Raw genomic sequence first — 20,000 nt, 5'->3', positions numbered from 1 at the left:
GTCAGATAAAATACATCCTCTAGTGTTGGTTTTGGATCCGTCCTCGGTTATGACACAAGGCGGTAACATCTTGGGTGTATCAAAACAGTGTTGGACTACGCTGTCATGTGCGGAAAAAAAGGTCTTAGTGTGAATGTGAACTCTTGTCGGCAGCACTTCCCTCAATGGAAAATATGACTGTTATGCACCCACACAAGGAAACTCACTTTACGAAATACACAAAACATGAGGGAATTCGAAGGATTTATTTTCTCAGTGTATTAGTGTAAGCATTAACAAATCATGTGTGCCTAATTTAGACGAGACAAACATTTCAGAGCATTTCTCAGATGACACATAACAAGAGGAGCCATGAGGATGTTTAAACTTGTTCAAAATAAACATGTATAGATTTCAATACATTCTTGCTTGAAACATCAGGATTACTCTCATCCCAGATGTGCAAAATAAAGAAAAAGAAAAGTGAAAAAGAAATATGAAATAAAAAAATCAGATGAGCAGAGTTTTGCCTGCAAATTCGAAAAATGAACCTTGATTATTTTTTTGACATATTTCATTCATGAATAAAAAGCATGGACAGCATTCATTGAGTATGTCCAATACATAATCCTTCTGGACTTGTAGGGGTTATGTGTGTGCAGTGGGATAATAGCATAATAGAATATATTTGTGAAAAGACACAGTCCGTTAACATTGTATTAAAGTTTCCCATGTATAACATTTCAAAAGAAGCTCTGACCAGCTGAATGAGCCGATTTTAGATTTTAGACGAAGCCCTCAGCAGCAACATGGTTGTTTTCCCATCGATCCCAGCCTATGTGTCATTATGATGGATTGCTTTATGGGCTTCAGGGAGACCAGCACCGGGCCCTCCATATTGACAACGCTCCTATTCCCCTCTCCTGCTCTCGTTAAGTACTTCTCTCCTAAGTTAATGAACTAAAAACAGGGAGGGGAATGATTTGTGATCGTCTCTCAAGTCTGTATGTTTAGTTCATTTTAAAAGTCTTGCACAGCATGTCTAGTGGGGACAACAGAGTAAAGATTCAGAATAGCAATGTTTAAGTTTATACAGCTATGTGACGGATGAAATGTATTCTCAGACACATGCCTGAACACAAAAAAACGAAAGTCTGCTGGACTAGAAATATAACATTTGCAAGAAACTTTATCTCTGTTTTATACAAGGATCAAATTGAAATCAGCAAAAAATATCTTCAGTACGGAGTCTCAATTCAATTTGTAAACGATGTTAATCAGCTCACAATGTTCCACAATAGTTTACTGCACCAACTATAAGAAAAGAGACAGATAGACAGATTTTTAACAGCCATGGATATGATACTATTCTCTGCTAGGGAAATCTTTGGGGACCAACCGAAATTGGCAGCAGGTAGAAGATGTGGCCTCATTCAGACAGTCTAATCTGACATCTGTTATTGCAGACAGAATCAGTGGGCTCATGGGGCTGCCAGGAGAGGAGAGATGGAGGTGTAAATGAGAGCAGCAGTTTAGATCTAATAGGAAAATGAGATGAGATGGGGCCTAAGTTTTCGGGTGAGTGTCCAAGAAAATCGCCTTTTATCTGCAGCTGGAGTCATGGTGGAGTGGGGGACCGTTGGAGTCAGAGAGCGACTGCTGCATCTGTAGTTACTTTTAAAAAGTGTAAATTGACCACATACTGTCGGTAACCTTATGACACAGATTTGGAGCAAACTAAAACTGCAAAGTCTGCAGTTGTGTTGGTTGTCACCTCGCTCCCCAATTAGAGTGAGCCAGTGCTGCATACACTGAGGGTCCCTGGAGGGCAGATATATATATATATATATATATATATATATATATATATATATATATATATATATATATATAAATAATCTACATGCCCAGTTTTGGAAAGTATATCTGTATCAACCCTTAACTACAGTTCATCATATCACATAAGTTGAATTGGAGAAAACACACTTTCCATCAACATATTTCTCACACTCACACTCACACACACACACACACACACACACACTAGGATCTAGGTATAGAGCAAGGCTCTATTTCAGTCTGTTCTAACCCACTTCTTAAATATCCCCTGTCCTGCAAGTTTGTGATCTACCATTCCTTACTTTTACATACATGACCCAATTATCGGTTGCACATGTTCTCGCCAGACAGATCTGAAGGAGCGGAAACAGAGGTTTCCTTGATGGGCCATCAGCCCCCCTCTGGACCCGGTTCCCTTTACACTGTAGTGATCTTCTTGTCCTTGGTGGCCTGTTTGATGGCGGCCTGCTCACAGATGATCTCCTTCAGCCTCTGCAGCCGGATGTTTTGGGTGCTCAGGTCCCCGACACCAGTCTGGCTGCGATGGAGTAAGGACAGGGCATTGATGTACTCCAGCTCCGTGTAGCGAACACCCTGGTCCACCACCAGATTCAGCAGCTCATCTGCAGTGTTGTACAGCATCTCATAGTATTGCCTGCATGGAGAGACACAAGGAATGAAGTGGGAGAGAAATTATGTCAGGAGGTTATGGATAAAAAAAAGAAGTGAATAACACTTTATATTTCTCTACGCATTATTCCAGTGTAGAATGAAAAGAAGAACATCAACAAAGGGGAAACACTAACTAACTGCTGTTGCTGTCAAACCCAATTTTCCTGAAAGGGACTTCAAGGATCTCACCCGGCCGCCAACGGGAGCATTGAAGGTGGAGGGAAAACATTCAGTGGCTACAAACTACAGAGACCGTTTTAATGAAACACCGTTGACAGAGCCGAAAGAGCTGTGTGTCGAATTAATAGGCCCATAACTAGAACCTGACGCCACTGTGGACCATTTGAAAAAGACCATGAAGTACATACTGATAACGAAAGAGCACAAAGGGAGAGTGAGTACTGGTGAATCCCACACGCCTCCAACTGCTGACTAAAACATCAGATAGAAAGGTCAAATATACCAGACAGAAGTGAGTAGGGACTGTTTGTAGTGTATATAGGTAGACCTCCTGTGTCTGTGAGCCTAGGATGTAATACTCACTAGAATCAATTTACAGAGACAATATTTAGCCATAAATATGGACTCTAGTAGGAAGGCAACTTGTCATACACACAATTTACACATCCCTGTGTGGAAAGCATTGCTTGGCAAGAAACTGGAGGTACGGTAATGAACAGGTGAGTGTTGAGATGTAGGACAGACAGCTTTCTTTGCTCGGGGCCAAAACAGGTCAAATACCTTGGAGAGAGTTTGTGTGTGTGTGTGTGTGTGTGTGTGTGTGTGTGTGTGTGTGTGTGTGTGTGTGTGTGAGGGATTGTGTCGGCCAAGCAACTATGCTCTCAAACACTCACAGGAACAACAAAACGCGAGCACACACTAGAATAGATTTCAGCACCATCAGCCCCTGGCGATGGACAAATCCCATCCTCTAAAGACACACTTAATGCTACACTTCCATAAAATAGTTGTAGAACGCAAGAGGACAAGAGGTGAGCTACATATATACTGTATTATGACCCGTGTGTTTCAAATTAGGGGGGTCAAACATGTAATTTAGTTTGTGCATCCATTTGTAGTTCTTCTGGAGCTAAGCAGCTATTCTGTGCGATACAAAAATCAATGAGGAGACTCTTGAAATTTGAGTTGGGTAATTCATCACAGTGTTCATTTTTGTCAATATAACATTGTTGTTGTTGTGGTAATTCAGTCAATTGATGCACATATCTTATGGAAATAAATAGAAACCAATGGCGGGCTGGAGCGAAATGGAAAAAAAAATAATTAGTAAAACACAAAAGGTGTTCTTTGCAAAATAGTTAGCTATGACGTAAAGTAAATGTGATTTAAATTAGATGGGCTAAAATGTGTAAAACTGCTGATCTGATATTCCTTCCACCTTTAGCTTTTGTGCGAGATTGTGGTTCTTTTTACAGAGTGCTCAACGGCTGCGTTGAAGTAATATTACAGTTCAAATATATTACCTTGCATTTTGTTTTATTATTCGCATAACTACAATGACTGCGTGTTGGGTGCTGCCAAAACCTAGGTGACCTGCACTCAAAACTGTCCCTGAACGCATCCTGTGTGTAGACACACGGCCAGAGGACTGGCGCTGCTGCAGCTCTGCTAACATGCCGCTCACGCCGCCCCTCCTGTGTAGACATGGAAATACGGCTCCCTGTGTAACAAGAGAAGCATATGCATTTTAATGAGCTGGCGTCTCTGTGTGACAGTAAATATACTCCGAGACAGTTCCAGGCAAACCAAGTTTCCTCTCCTGGCATTAACTGGCCACCTTGGCCAAGGGCGGCTCCCGCTGTGAACAGATAATTGTAGCTCTGGCATTGTTAGGCGGATGAAAGGCCTAGGAGGTGTTTGTGGTTGAGAGAGAGAAAAAGAAAAAAAGTTGAGTCCCTCTGTTTCCAAATCTTTCTTTGTGTGACAGCAGAGAAAACAAGTGATTTATAATTATGTCGATCAAAGCACCTGGTTTAGGAGGGTTAAGCTCTCTGTTGTGCCGGTGGAAGATGAGAGTAAATGGATTCCGTTCTTTAGTGATTTTTCTGATATGGCGCAGTAAAAAAAAAAAAGACACTTTGGTGAGAAAAGATTCTTTATCTCATTTGTTTAGCTCCATCACCCATCCAAGAACAATTCCCTTCTTGAGATGATCATTTTCGATGCTAACAAGGCCTTAATGAGCACTCAAGGAGCTTCTGTTCCGAGGTGTTTTATGTGCTGTCATTTTGGAGATTCTAAAGTCGGAAAAGACCTGGGAAAAATACTGGAGGGGCACAATGAATGAGACGGAGATGGAAAGATACAGAGGGAGGGAGGGAAGGAAAAAAGAGTGATGACTGAAGCATTGAGTGAGGAATAGAGGTGCATAATATCTGTTTTTTGGCCTTCCCCTGACAAGTAATGCCCTTGGTCATCGAAGCATTTGCATTCTGTCTCATTCACCCTCTTGCTCTCAATTTTCTCCTCAAGGTCTTGTTCATTTTTCCATCCTTGAGCTCATTTCATGAATACGCTTGTCAATATTGATGAGGGTCACAATGGTTTACTCCTTAACCGGGGGGCAAGACAGAAGAAAGGCAAACGAGCGGGATAAAGACGGATCCCACGTGTGGATTTATCTCATTATGAAATGTGCTGCGTTTTTTTTGCTTCACCGTTTGAATGTTGGTGCCTCTGCTTTGTATCTGTTTGCTTATGCAAAGTATGTGTTTTAAGTGTCGGCGCATTTACCTCACACAGGAAAACACCAGTTCAAAAGCATTACTATTTCCCTAGACCCAGCAATTGCTCGAGGAAAAATGTAGTTTTTTTTTTGATCTCATGAAAAAAAAGAGAAGACATAACCGAGACGAATACACACATTTCTTTTGTTGAGGGAAGAATTTTTTAACAGAAGACTACCCTCAGTCAAATATCCATCCTTGGCTCTTAGTGGGAAGCAGCTTAGCAGAGGAAATAAACTGTTGATTTTGAACAGAGCATTAAACAAGAGCACCTGAATACCGTGAGAGGCATACTTATTGCAAAGCTCTGTGCAGAAGATGAGTGAAATGTGTGAGTGTATTTGTGTGGGCAGTCTAGTTTGGGATTTTAGTTCTACATTAGCTTTGGTACGTGGGTCCAAACGCATGCCGTTGGGTTGATCGGAGAGTCTGAATTGCCTGTTGGTGGGAATGTGCCTGTCTATATATGTCTGCCTGTGATAGATTGACGATCTGTCCAGGGTGCCCAGTGTGAGCTGGGTCAGGCTGTGATGCATTCTGTACAAATAATGATGGATGCACATTTAAAAGCCCCCAAAAAGTAACTGTTCCCAGTACAAATGATCTATGCGTTCTTGTTTCTGAGATTGTATTGGCTGACTGATGAGTTTGTAGACTCAGCTCCCCGTTTCAATTAGGAAAACCCTTCTGGTAGAGCAGTAAGTTATGCACACAGTGGGAAATTAACAACAACCTGTCGAACACTTAAATCATGACTGACAGGAACCACATTCTGTTTGGATGTTTGTTTTCTAAAGTCTGCAAAATAATCTTCACAAATAAACACCACTTTTAACACTTTTGAAGCGTGAATGCAATCGGCAGAAGTCGCAGGAGCAAGATATACACAACGAGGCTGTAAAGGCAGATCCACTTGTTAGCAACCGCCTTGTTAAAGACATTTAAAAGCTTAGGAATTCACAAGAGGGTATTACCTGACGTATTTGATATTGTAGAACAAAACGAAATCAAATCAGCTCGTGTCAACTATAGACTTTATTTCCGGCATCTAAGGAAAACCCATTCAAAAAACCCATTGATTTCGAGATGAGGAAACTGTAATTGCAAAAATGCAGACTAATGTCCGTTTTTCAGCACTTATTCCCGTAGCACTCTGTGTCTAATAAAATAGTAAACATAGCTGGAAAGCTCTGGAATCTTGGCAGCCGCCAAGTGAAAGTAAAAAAAATACCTCGTCAGGGCTATAAAACAGGGCTTAAGTACAGTATAATAGCAACTATAATTCACCTGGCAGTGATGCATTTAGGAAAAATCCCACACAGGATTTGTTAAAAGCTCCTGATGCTCATTTATAACGGAGGATGGGGCACTAAATCCACTCTGCAGTTTGTTGTCCTTTCTGTAGCATCTAATAGCAGAACAAAAAGCTGCATCTACAGGAAGACAGTGTGCTAGACTGTCTGCTATTTGTCAGTGTGTGTGTGTGTGTGTGTGTGTGTGTGTGTGTGTGTGTGTGCGTCTGAGTCGTGAGGACAGCTGGAAATCTGGCCTCTGCTCAGCAAAAAGAGGAGGCTGGTTCAGAAAGAGAAAGTGTAAGGCGCGTTTGTGTGTCTGTACACGTGTCAGAGTGAGAGGCATGTTAGCGTGTGCTGAAAACACTTTCAAACAGTTCATTACGCGAGCAGTTGGAAAGCCATTTGCCAAACAGGGAACGGGCTGTTAATAAGATTAAAATCTCTCAGCACCCCACCATCAAGAAAGAACCCCCTGGTGAAACGCACACGCTAATGCACAGACGTACACTTCTTTTTTTCCCCAGTTAAAGAGCTTTAGTTAATGAAACCAGAATCCTTTTTTATTTTCCCTCCTCTTTCCTTAAAGTCTGTCTCTATTTATGTCCAGTCTCCACCTGCTCCAACCACAAGTCCCATCTATAAGAGCGCTGCTTTAGTAATCAGCAGGCGCGTGCGTAAGCGTCAACATGCCTCCATGGTGCACTTTCTATTAAATTTTAATTAGCCACCCCCCTCCCTTTCCTTGTATACAAAGAATATTAAGTACATTTATGGCGCGTGGATGTGGCATAGGGCCGACAGATATGTATGAGGAACACGGAGGAAAAGAGGGAGAGCGGGAGGAAAAAGACAAAGAAAAGCGCGAGAAAGACAAGGAATCAGCACAATTCATTCCCCTCAGTTCCGGCGTGTACAATATTAAGGCCATTACAGGCTGCCTCTGTCAGCGCGTTTGGAACAACACGTTCATTAGTGGGGTGTGTGTGTGTAGGGGAGTGGGGGGGAGAGAGGAGAAATGACAGGAGGCTGTGGATAAACCTCTATAGCTGGAACCCAAGACTTGTTGCTGCAATAACAGATGCCAGGATTTTGAATTGCTTTTCTTCTCTTTTGGTAAAATTTAGAGTCATAAAAAGATATATCTAAAAAAACTGTGTGAAAAAAATGTGTTTGTTGTCTTTTTGACATGTAAATGGTGTTTTCACATAAACCAGCTTAATGTGGATGTCGCCTCGGTCTTTACACCTCTCTCTCCCCCCCCCCCCCCCCCCCCCCCCCCCCCCCCCTCCCTCCAAAGCAGCGCATTTGTCTCTCATCTGGTAATGAGGAACGGTCTGCTCAGAGACTTAAGCTTCATCAGCAAAGACCAGTCCCATCATGCTTATGCACAACACACACACACACACACACACACACACACACACACACACACACACACACACACACACACACACACAAAAAGCATCAGCAAAGACCAGCGTCCTCATGCTGCAAGGTGCACACACATCATCATACGGCATTGTGCGAATGCACACAGAAGACAGAAGCAAAGGAAGGGAGGCGCTGAAAGAAGGAGGGAACAGAGACAAAAATAATTCAGCAGAGGTGGTGGTCGGTGGCAGAGAAAAGAAAAAAATGGAGAAAAGGGACTGAGGGAGGAGGAAGAGAGAGATAAAGAGACAGACACAAGGTGACAGGGATGGAGCCAGAAGCTGAGCAAAGTGACAGTATACTGAAGCCGGGCCTAAATACAAACAGTTTTATCTGTTGACACCCACTACCTCCTGACACGGCCGTCAACCGTACTTATTACCACATTCTCTGTAGACACACCGGCATGTCACCTCGACATACACACACACACACATACACACAGGGGTTCAGACACACACACTCGCACACAAAACCAAAGACAATTTATTTTTGCCGGTGTGCGCACACACACACACTGCAGCTGAGAGACACACAGAGGCTGGGGCAGTACACTTCGGGACAATACATAGTACACAAGGTTCTTGTACAATTCACACATGTACCCCCGCACGGCGTAGTAATTTCCAGTAGCAGACAGGTGGTTGCGCTGGTCTGAACTCTGGGGCATCTCCGCAGTGAGCCTGTCAGGCTGGTGTTTAGCCTAGCTGTGGGCTAAGGGGCTCGTGAGTTAGCTAAGGATGTTATGACAGCCCTGCATCCTGCCTCCACGGGTCAGCGGGCAGCACGGAGCCCCACCTCATGTGTGTTTGTGTTATGGGAGCGTGTGCTATGGGTTTTGTTACAGTCTCAGTGTGTCCAGAAAAACATACCCTAAAATGCTGCTGCAGCAGACAGAGAATATATTTACACAGGCAAACAGGTACACATTTATTGACATTTACTTTTGCTGTATCACACACACACACACACACACACACACACACACACACACACACACACCTGGTGCATCTGCCTCTTGTGCTTTCAGTAAAGTTTTGTCTACTAGTGTGCTGCAGTAAAACATAAATAAAAGTATGCTAATATAATGGTAATATGAGGCTGAATCCATCGGTGTATTTCATTGCCGTCACACACACATTTTCCAATGATCCCATGCTTTGGCAACCAGCATGGACTCGTGACATTAAGCCAGTCGTTCCCTGAGCTCACCGGATCTGAAACAACTAGTGCTGAAACGATCGTAGGCGTATGCAGAGCAGAATGCAACTGCCTGACAGGTGAAAGGAAGAAAATATATAAACTTGACAGACAATATTAAAACAACTGACATTTTCTTCAGGTCACTTGCTAACCAAGCAAACAATATGTGCTTTAGATCAAATCTCAGTGACAGCTAATTAGTGTATGCTGGAGTAGATTGTTGCCAAGCAACACTGAGTTTTAGAAAGTTTTGTTGTGCTTTCTGTGGCACTATTGTTGTCTAGTCTTTATAAAAGACTCTCCAACAACATCACCTTTATCTCCGACTAGAAATCAGCATAAGGAGAGACAGAGGTGGACACATGGGACAATCAGAGGAGATCAATGGAGTGACGAGGTTGAAGGGTGGCGTCAATACACACACACACACACACACACACACACACACACACACACACACACACACACACACACACACACACACACACGTGACATTGCAGTGACACACAGTTCTGCAGAATAGGACTGAGCCCCTGAACTGTTTCTGAGCAGATGGTCTGTGGTCGTGTGTCAGGGTTGAGGTGTGCATATGTGTGACCTTGACCCCCAGGCTGACATCGCTGCCAAACATCCGACTGAGAGACGGCCATCGGACCTTTCCATACAGTCATGCATGCTCACACACATACATGTGAGTTCTAACACCCCGATGACGACGGCAACAACCCTAACAATTGAGATACTGTAGGCTTTTACATTATATACACTGGAGGCAGCCACAAGGTGGCACTGTTTCCCCATCCTTCTTCACGTTATATGAGAGAGAGAGAGAGAGAGAGAGAGAGAGAGAGAGAGAGAGAGAGAGAGAGAGAGAGAGAGAGAGAGAGAGAGATCTGCAGTGCTGGTTACCAGGCGTCTCCTTAGTTTTAACTCAGATCAATGGTTATTACTGTGCCCTTGTCCAGGTCTCTCTCATCGCTCCCTTTCCCATACAAGCATACAGATGCAGCAAAACAGCCAACACACACACAAACATAAAAGTACATGGGTACAGAGGCAAACATCTGCAGCCTTTCTCCAAAGCAGGCTTCCTGCTGCGATCCCTTCCTTTCCTCATTTCACTCTTGTTTCTCCGGAGGTGGTAAAAAAAAATACTGATAAATATTCTGCTTTTAGGCCCTCATCCTCACCCTGCTTTTCACTGCTCACTCTGGGAGGCCGATGTTAGTTTTCTCAGCATCTTACGAAGAAAACTGTTCCATTTTTCTAAACTGTATGTGTACAGTGTGTATGCAACTTAAAAAATGAATCATTACCTGGAGTCCATCTTTCAATATCTATGACGTATAGAGGATTAAGTTGCTTGACTTTCTTATTTTTATGTTACTAATTTTCAACTGTAGGTAGTATACCACTTCACTCAAAAGTCATGATTTGTTGTACGGGATATAAAACAATATATGTTCTCGATTTCTTTTTTACACTTTCCCATTCATTATCAAATAGAAATAAATCATTTAAGACCAACTAACTCACCAAAGAATATGAGCATAAAATGCATCTGTAAACATGTACACTTTGCAATCAATATACTGTTTAGTGTGCTATATATATGCCCAACAGTATAACAAATTATTGTTCATCAGTGTACGTCTTTTGGAAAGGAACCATGACTTTCTAGAAAAGCCACAAATGCATAATTTTAACTCCCTTATATGTTCCTATACAGGCCGTATGGTCACTTCCACTCACAGGTTTGAGCTACGGAGCGCGCTTTATGAATATTCATGTCCTAAACATAAATATGGTGATTTCAAAATGCTGATTGGCTTGGCTGAGAGAGCAAGTGGATACATATCACTAGTGTGTACGTGTGTGTTGGTGTGTGTATCGGTGTGTCTTGGAGCCGGAGGCCGGCCAATCCAAAAAGCCATGAATGTGTAAACAATGCACTCTGCAATTCCCAATCAACACCTCCACACCGCCCACGCCTCGTAATCAGAGAGCGGGAGAAAGAGAGAAAAGACAGAGAAGCCATCACCGGCATTTCTCCATAATCAAAGTTGACAGAGGGTAGAAATTACATACTAACCAATGGTCCTCCACATCCAGTACAGTTCAGGACATTTCAGTTTACTTCTTTGTTTTTTTCCTGGAGGGAAACTTGGCTTGCAATGCCAGCATATCACAAACAATAGCAACGTCCAAACAGAGAGCACCTATCCACTCACACATATGGCACACTCTTAAGGACTCCAAGAGCCGTGAAAAGAAGCTAATTAACCATGTGACGACCATGTGGCATAGCAGGCGAACACAGTTTACAACAACAAATATTAGATGCTGGAACACTGAGGTTAGGGAAGTTAGCAGATAGTTGACATGCTGCCTGAAAAACTAATAACGTAGAAAAAGCAACAATTAGGGAAGAAGCCCTCTGTTAAAATAATACACTATTTTTTTTAAATGTTCTCAGAACCTGAATGTTGGCTTTCAGTAAAACCTTCATCAGGTCATGGAAGAAGCATGTCACAGCCTTAACTTGATGTTTTTAGAAACAATTCAAAGTTGATCTATTTAACATATTTTGCTTTTCGAGAGAAAAAGAAAAGAAGCAAGACGAGGAACGCAATAGAAATAAACTGATACCCAGCTGAAAACAAAGTGATAATATTTTTAAATCAGGCTGATTTCAAGTTTTCATCTGTCCTTCTCCTAAAACACTCTTTCCATATTTCCACTTCCTCCTTTTCTTCCTTTTCTCTCGTGCTGTGCCTCTCTCACTGTCATCTCTCTCTCTCTCTCTGCTATCTTATATCCATGCTGTCTTCCCCAACGCCTTTCTATGCCTTTTTCTATGAAAGACATCTTTTCTATAACTTCTTTTCACTTAGTTTTTCAATTCCTCCCCCCAAGTCATCTTACTCCATCTTTTCCCATCACCCTTCCTCTCACACACTCTTCTGTCAAGGACACACGCTTTTGAAAGAGGAAAGACACATGAATACTATGAATCACCCAACTCTGTATGTCTTCTTTTCTCTTTCTACCCTTCTGCTCCCTCCCTCCCTCCTTCCTTCTCACAAAGATATCTGAGGGCTGATTCCCCCCCCCCCATGCCTGTCAGGGCTGGACATCACTGTGCAACAGCAGGTAGACTCACAAAATATAAATGTATGAATACGAAATAAACACCGACAACCGTGCGTGTACACACACACACACACACACACACACACACACACACACACACACACACACACACACACACACACACACACACACACACACACACACACACACACACACACACAGTTTGCTTGACAGTCTGTCTGACCATCTGCCTGCCTTGTGCATTTGATATAGTTGCCGTCTGAACTTGAGGACGTTGTGCGTGTCTGTGTGTGTCTGTGCAGGTGTGTAATAGGGCTGGACCGATACATCACTAGATTTTAACTGATCACCAGCCAGTGCCTATTGTCTATTTTGGATTTAAAGGCTTCATAATTCAGTTAATTTGATTTTATATTTGATGTATATCATTAAGAAATGTTAATTCCATCATTATCAGTGACTGTAGAAAAAATTCCAACACATTAATATGTGTTAATATTATCATTTAAAGGTTATTATTATCTTGGGTTTCAAGAGCGAGTCCTGTGATATCTGAGACTTTATCACCATGACAACAGCAAAAAGCGAAAGAAAACAGCAAGCACTTATAAAGTGTTGGCGAGAGCGTGACAATTTAGAGACACTGACTGCACAAAATATCTTCTGCCGGCTACTCCAGTACAAGGTGATGAGCCTTTGCAACCCCATGCTGCTGGAAACTAGTCTCTGTCCCAAACTAGTATTACCGCCTCGCGGTTGTATGCCTCCACCAACCAGTCAAGTTGCAGTTCATATCCAAATGTCATTACTTCATCATCTTATCCAATCAGACATTGAGCAATTGTCATAATTCGCAGATCAATTCTTGAGCTGTGGCCACAAATGCGTGTGTGCTAACCCTGTAAAAAAGTGAAACGACTCTTACCTGGCGAAGTCGAGGTCAGCCTCTCTGGACATGGTGATGTTGGTGAGGTTCTGTTGCAGGACAAAGATGTTCCTGCACATCTTCTTGATACCAGACTCGCTGATCCTCTTGAAGTACTGGGCCCCATTGATGAGAATACAGGAGATCAGATGTCCCAGACCTAGTGAGAGGGAGGAACACGAGAAAGAGAACATACTTATTGTGACTCAAAGAAGAGTAGAGCAGTAGAAGGGCATCAAAGGGGAATAGAAAAGTATCTTCTGTCAAACTCCTTTTCACATTGGATTCAGGTACTCAACAATCTGTGAATCCACATGACACAAATCAACATCCGTTTTAAAAAGGAAGGCTGACGGTATTTCTCAGGCAGCTGTTTATACTTCACCCCAGGCTCGTGCTGACCTTCAAAGATGTACTGGAACTTGTGCTGCTGCAGGCCGGCCCCCATGGCCTCCTCTATGGCCGAGATGTCCTTGTTCAGTTTCACCACCAGCGGGTCATAGTCCATGCTCTCCACATTGGCCACGATGGCATAATTGCCTTGCTTAGCCAGGGGGATCAGGTAATGGAAACAATGCACCCTGGATCCAGACGAGGTAGGGCAAAGAAGTTGAGGGATGGGAAGGAGAAAATGGAAGATTAGATGTCTGACTTTGTTCTCTTTACATTCCAGATCAGATTTTGTTCAATTTCCCAAAAGTTCTCTAGTTCCAGTAAGTTATGTTTGAATCAGCTATGACCTGTGTTGAGATACAACATATTACAGGGAATGAGGATGAGGCATACACTGTAAAGAAGTGACAATGTATGAGGGGTATTTTTCCTTAAAATATGTCATTTGTTTGAAGTTTATATACCTACTCTGACACCTATAATTTATCATTATGCCTACAACTCATAATGTCTCCACTTATCCCCTGCCACTCCATCACTGCTGGAAGCTTTTCAGCCAATCTGAAAAGCACAGTGCCACATTAAAGTATGTTTTACAACAGTTTGAGCAATAATAAATACTTAAACATGCATTAAATGTAAAGCCTACAGCCAATAAAAAAGGTTCCACTTCAGGTCTCGTATTGAAATACAACAACCAGCAAATGTCTGAGTCTCCTTCCGACCATGGGCCAACTCTGCCTTCAAAATCATCCGTTAACATCAATAGAGAGTATGGAAGAGAAGCTCATCTTTCCACCTAAAATACTGCATTTTATACATTTCATAATTCATTTGATCTAGATTTCATTTCAGAGAACGTTGAATAAAGATGTGCCACAAACATGGCTTTGTAAGCAGCTCCGGTGGAGTAACTGTGTTATAGTTTTTCTATTCACTTTTCCTTCGTAAATAAGTTCATATCCAGCTCACACAAAAAAGGCTGATTTAATGTTACAATAAAAAATATCAGATGATAGAACTTCCAAATGTTTTTTAATTGCATTTACTTTTTGTTAACTGTCAAGTATCAAAGCATTTTTGGCTTAAACGATAAAAAAAAAAAAAAAAACATGATCAAGTGAACAATAAAAAAATCCTCTCTTGAGTTTGTCCACGTAAACATTTTATGCCTATGGTAACATATATTTCATATTATTTATTAGACTGTAATGGCAGAGGGAGTGGATCTTAACACATCCTTTAACACTGTGCTACATCTCTCTGCCCTTTTAAACACCTCCATCATCGTCTGAGGTCCTTTCGGTCTATTGAAGGCTCATTTCTGTCAAGACTTAAGGAGTCAATACGCTCATAATTCCATCATCACAGTGCCCTGAGCAAAAAAGGTAGAAAATGATATGGGTGAATGTCTCTTCCCCCTAAGGCGAAGCCAACAACGACGCCACATTTGCAAAGCCTCCGTCTCACTTCCCTCTCTCTCTATTCAATCATTTCTTCCACTTAGCTACTGTATCTCCCTTCTTTAACCCCCACCATCACTTTAACCTCCACACTCATCTCTCTCCCATCTCCTCTTCCCTCCCCTCTTGCTCGCTTCCTCATGGCTTCATTTAACTGGTACCACTATCAGGGGAAATTCGCTAGATGGGGAGAGTCAATGGGGTGTAGCATATAGCTAGACATCAGCCTCGAGGAGGGTTTTCTTTTCTCACCGAAACCATAAACAATATTGCATAAGCTATACAATAGTCTTAGGGGAAATGGTGGTACATGGAGGGATGGAAAGAGGAGGAGAGGAATGATGGAAGACTATTAGTGATTGTGGGGGAGAGAGTATATGGTGTGGTAAATTAACTTGACTATTGACATTCACACAAACAGTATTTTTTATAAACTGAACTCCTGAACTTTTGCATTTATGGTGCCACTGATCATTCCTGTCCATAACATTTAATGTTATACCCTCTAAGCTTGTACAGTATGATCGTGGTAACTGGGTGGCAAATGATTTAAAGTCACACTGTCACAGTTCGTGTTTCGTTCAGCTGGGAAGTGACACAACTGAGTAATATCAATGCACCCATTCCACATTTCCTGGGAAGAAGATGAAAGTGCAACACAGACTGGCTGCTCGCATCCTTCGATGCGTGTCAATTGAAGCACATCCATAGAACACACCCAGCGCGTGATACAGACAGAGATACTAATCAAGGTGCACTAGCCAGCATGTGACAATCTGGGGAGAAAATGTAATTAAATATGTTGCTTTTCTGTCCAGTAAACATGCATCCATCCTTGAAAAGAAGACAGTGGCACATCTTAACTTGTAACTCATCAATACACTGTGCCGGCATAGTAAACAAAGGGTGTGGTTGTTTTGTTGCACGTCGCGCTGCTATAGTGTGCGTTGATCTTTAACGACTCAGGTTAAGTCAACCTAACCTGCTTTGAGCACTATATAGAGATTATAATGGTATAAGAATTGTGAGTGTAGTTTAACAGACATGAATTCACATGTTTAAACAGGACATGGTTCACATGTAGAATAGTGGATAAGCAGAAACACATGTTTTATAAATGCTTTATTCATTCTGACTGGGTTGACCTTTTAAAACTTCTAAATGTAATTTTTTTCCCTAAATAAAAACAAGCTGTCCTGATCATATTTAGTCCCACAGTAACATTGACTTTGGAGCATTCAGAATGGTTCTGCCAGAGAAACTGAGGCCATCTGTCACCTCGAGGGGTAACAAGGGCACGATAACATAAATGTATTAACACCATATAAAACCCAACATGTGCTTTCGTTCCTGAAATTTCTGTCAAGTGTGGGTGAGTTTCTCCTGCATACCTGACCTCCAAGTGCAGTGCCAGGAGACAGCGGTCTGCAATATCCTGGAACCCCCTTGACAGGTCACTCAGGGTCTGGAGAATCTGCTCTCTGCTCCGTTCGCTCTCACCAACCACCTGGCTGTCCGCTGAGCATGGAGACACACCTGCATGGACAGAAGAGACAGGATGACATACAATGACACCATTAAAGACCTCGGAGGAAGTTTCAATGTCTGGATGCTGCAGAAGAGGGCTTTAGCAAGCTCCGGAAGCCCCTTCAGCTCGAGAGGTGTTGCTCTATAGTTGATCCTGACCCTTGTGCTCACACACACTGTACCGTCCAAAGTTAAGCGCATTCATGACATTTCATATCGACGGGATCAGTTACTGATAATTACACCGGCTCATACAGTACACACAAAAGAAAACCATTAGCTTAACTTCAACTTCACACACTCTTCCTCAGTCTTTCAGCATGTTCTTGTACTTTCTTCTCGCCACTTGTGCTGAGACAGCAGGAGCATGTGTCAGTGCACTGCATTTTATACCACACAAAAGACCTGTGTGTGTGTGTATGTGTGTGTAAGAAAAGAGAGAGAAAGAGTTAGAGAGAGAGAGAGAGAGAGAGGGAGAGCCACAGAGCATGATGAGTGTATATAAATTCAGCCCGGTGTAGATCAATGGCCATAAATTAGCAAGTGGTGAAAAGGGAGAGAAATTGGCCCCGTCAGTCATATGTAAGTCTATTTGGTCAATGAGGCGAGTGTGTGTGTGTGTGTGTGTGTGTGTGTGTGTGTGTGTGTGTGTGTGTGTGTGTGTGTGTGTGTGTGTGTGTGTGTGTGTGTGAGTGTGTGCATACGCACGAAGAGTGAGTGTTGAGCAGGAGAAGGCAGGGGTCCACGATCGATGTGCCGCAGTCAAAGCCAGCTCCCCAGTTACTCTTCCTGCCCTTCCGAAGGTCACACACGCGTGCACGAGGTTGCACGTGCACAGAGCAAAAACAGAGTGGCAGCGAGTCTCAACTAAGGCCGATATAAGCTGTGCATTCGTCCTGCCGCTCTTTGACTGATATTCACCAAAACAGATGGGGACGTGCGATTACAGGTAATTCGATCCAAAGTTGTTGGTTTTGTGGCTCGTATACGTGGGTTCATTCACATATTGCAGCATACCTATAGTGAGCCAATAGTCGTAAGTGCTTCTGTGTGTGTGCTCATGTTTGCACATGTTGGTTGGGCTGATGAATATGTGCTTCTGTCCCCATTACAGTCCCTCTAAATTAACCCCCGATAAAAGGGAGTGAGAGCATTGGCTTACTCAAACAGCAGTGAGGTATAGGCCATGGCCATCCAATCAGCAAAGCAAACACACCTGTGAATGTGATGTGACATCATTCTGAGAGCTGCGCTGATTGCCTGTGTGTCCAACTTTTACAGATAAAGGCTGCAGACTGTGTTTCTTATTAAAGGTGTATGCAGAAGTGCATTATGTACATGCCGTGAACTTACTTTCTAATTAACTGTCTTCTTGAGTAAACGTCATGTTAGTGTGTGCATGTGTATGTGTGACGAGTCATTTGTAGTAGTTCCAGGCCATTATAGACCGCCAACAACTTTGACTCTGGCCTAAAGCTAACTTCAGATATGTACTTAAATTTGCAAAAAAAAAAAGTCTGATTGCTGACTTTTTTCTCAGAAAAATCACAGATTTTTTAAATATATTATCGACAAAGAAATCCCAAAGTTTTCCACTATCTACTATTCTCTGTCCTTGCTCATTTCTTGCTCGAAACAAAAAGTAAGCTTTTCCTTTAATTGTGTTCAGAGCTGGAACCACCACTGTGAATTGAGATAATTAGTGGACAGCAACATTTTAGGCTCATAATCATTTTTTTTTAACTAAGTCTGCCTTAACTCCTCAGACAAAAAGGTCAATCAACAGTTATGAAATCTTCACTAGTGACATTCTCCAGTAGCAGAAATCTGAGAGCCAAGGATTAGATTTTGATGTCGGCAATATCAACGTTAATCCGGCTAAATGAGCCACAGGAACAACAAACAAGATTGGTCCTAACAGAAAAAATCCACAGTGATTTCTCAAGGGAGCGGAGCATAATGACGTTAATAGACTTCATTTGATTGTATTTAGCGGATGCTGTATATTCTCCCTATAGTCGTCTTATCAGATCATTAATAGAAACACAATATTGCCACTCAGACTGAAAGCCACAACTACAAGACAGCTGAGTAACCTGAATGATCTAGCACTTTATTCATGTCTATTGGCAGCAGTGGAATGAGAACAACATCGACAACAAGTGTTTGTTGCAGCTGGCAGTGTCCCGATTGTTTATACAGATATAAAACTGTCATTTTGATATATATACATATAGTTTTACTTAAAGCACCGGACAAAAGGCACATCTATATTTGTCTGATAAAGACCATTTTGCCTTGTCTTAGCTTGTGTTTGTGTGTGAGACGGAGCGAGAGCATTTCACTTGCTCTGCCTGCTGGAGTGTTTTCCCTCCAAAAGTGTGTGTGCACATAAGCAAGTGTGTGAAAGTGACTCGAAGGCTTCTGCTTCCTCTCATGTGCATTACACTCACTCACTTTGGCAGCAGAAAGGGAGAAAAAAAGGGCTTGCTGTGGCACACACTGCTGGAGGTCTCTCCAGGGGGCGTTCGTGGCACACACACACACACACACACACACACACGCACGCACGCACGCACGCACGCACGCACACACACACACGCGCACAGAGAAACATAGACAAGCGCTGATTTCTGCCGTCCCCCCCGGCCTCGGTGCTTTGATGATGCGAGGGAGGCGTCGCAGCATGGGGGGCACCATTAGAGTCAGGGACAGACGGGCAAAAGGAGACGACTCATTGGTCCTGACTGACAACTTTCTTGCCCTCTTTTTTTTTTCTTCTTTTTCTTTCTCTGCTGATTAAATGTGAGGATATGTTTGTGCGTGTCATGCATCTATTTATGCGCTCATGTGTAGGTATGCGTGTATGTGGACGCTGTGCTTATCCAATTATTTCCGAATCCCATCTAAGAGAAACGTCTGTTGCTTGCCATCTGCAGGAGATGAGGGTGGCAGACATTAAGGGAGAAGATCAGTGATTGAATGCACATTCACATACACACACACACACACACACACACACACACACACACACACACACACACACACACACACACCTCATATTAACACGTGTGGCCCATTAAGGGGATAAACAATATATTAAGAACATAACACAACAATATCACTTCACATTTTCTGTGGCATTGACAAATACAGATGCTAAAACATTTGATAGAAATCATGATCTGTTTCGTTTAAAAGGCAGAAAAAGGAGGAACGAAGAAGAAAATGGAGATAAGCAAAGGACAGTATCCTGCAGTGGTGGAATGATGAATGATTCATAAATGACTGAGTAAGAGAGAGGAGAGTTATTAATTATTTTGCAGCCTCTGGTGGAGGATGAAAGAGAGAAAGTGAGAAAGAAGAGAGAAATAACAATTGAGAATGAGACTAATAGATTAGTATATGCGAA

General features: G+C 42.5%; 1 protein-coding gene across 2 annotated transcripts in view; it reads right to left on the bottom strand.

Annotated features, from left to right (window-relative positions):
- Window positions 1–2,115: 2,115 nt before the first annotated feature.
- The window catches only part of exoc4 (exocyst complex component 4), a gene marked incomplete at its 5' end in the record, with an annotated part of 101,895 nt that continues 84,010 nt past the window's right edge, over window positions 2,116–20,000 (bottom strand). The window contains 4 exons of one of the 2 annotated variants that reach the window (XM_079235731.1): window positions 2,116–2,473; window positions 13,206–13,365; window positions 13,608–13,786; window positions 16,453–16,572. In XM_079235731.1, the coding sequence (XP_079091857.1) occupies window positions 2,236–2,473; window positions 13,206–13,365; window positions 13,608–13,786; window positions 16,453–16,572 (697 nt within the window). In that variant the 3' untranslated portion in view covers window positions 2,116–2,235. Of the gene's footprint in view, window positions 2,474–13,205; window positions 13,366–13,607; window positions 13,787–16,452; window positions 16,598–20,000 lie in introns of both variants that reach the window. The other variant, XM_079235730.1, reaches the window with a different exon arrangement.

The sequence above is a fragment of the Taurulus bubalis genome, assembly GCF_910589615.1.
Source record: "Taurulus bubalis genome assembly, chromosome: 20".
NCBI classification, from domain to species: Eukaryota; Metazoa; Chordata; class Actinopteri; order Perciformes; family Cottidae; genus Taurulus; species Taurulus bubalis.
This window is presented reverse-complemented; position numbering and strand designations above follow the sequence as displayed.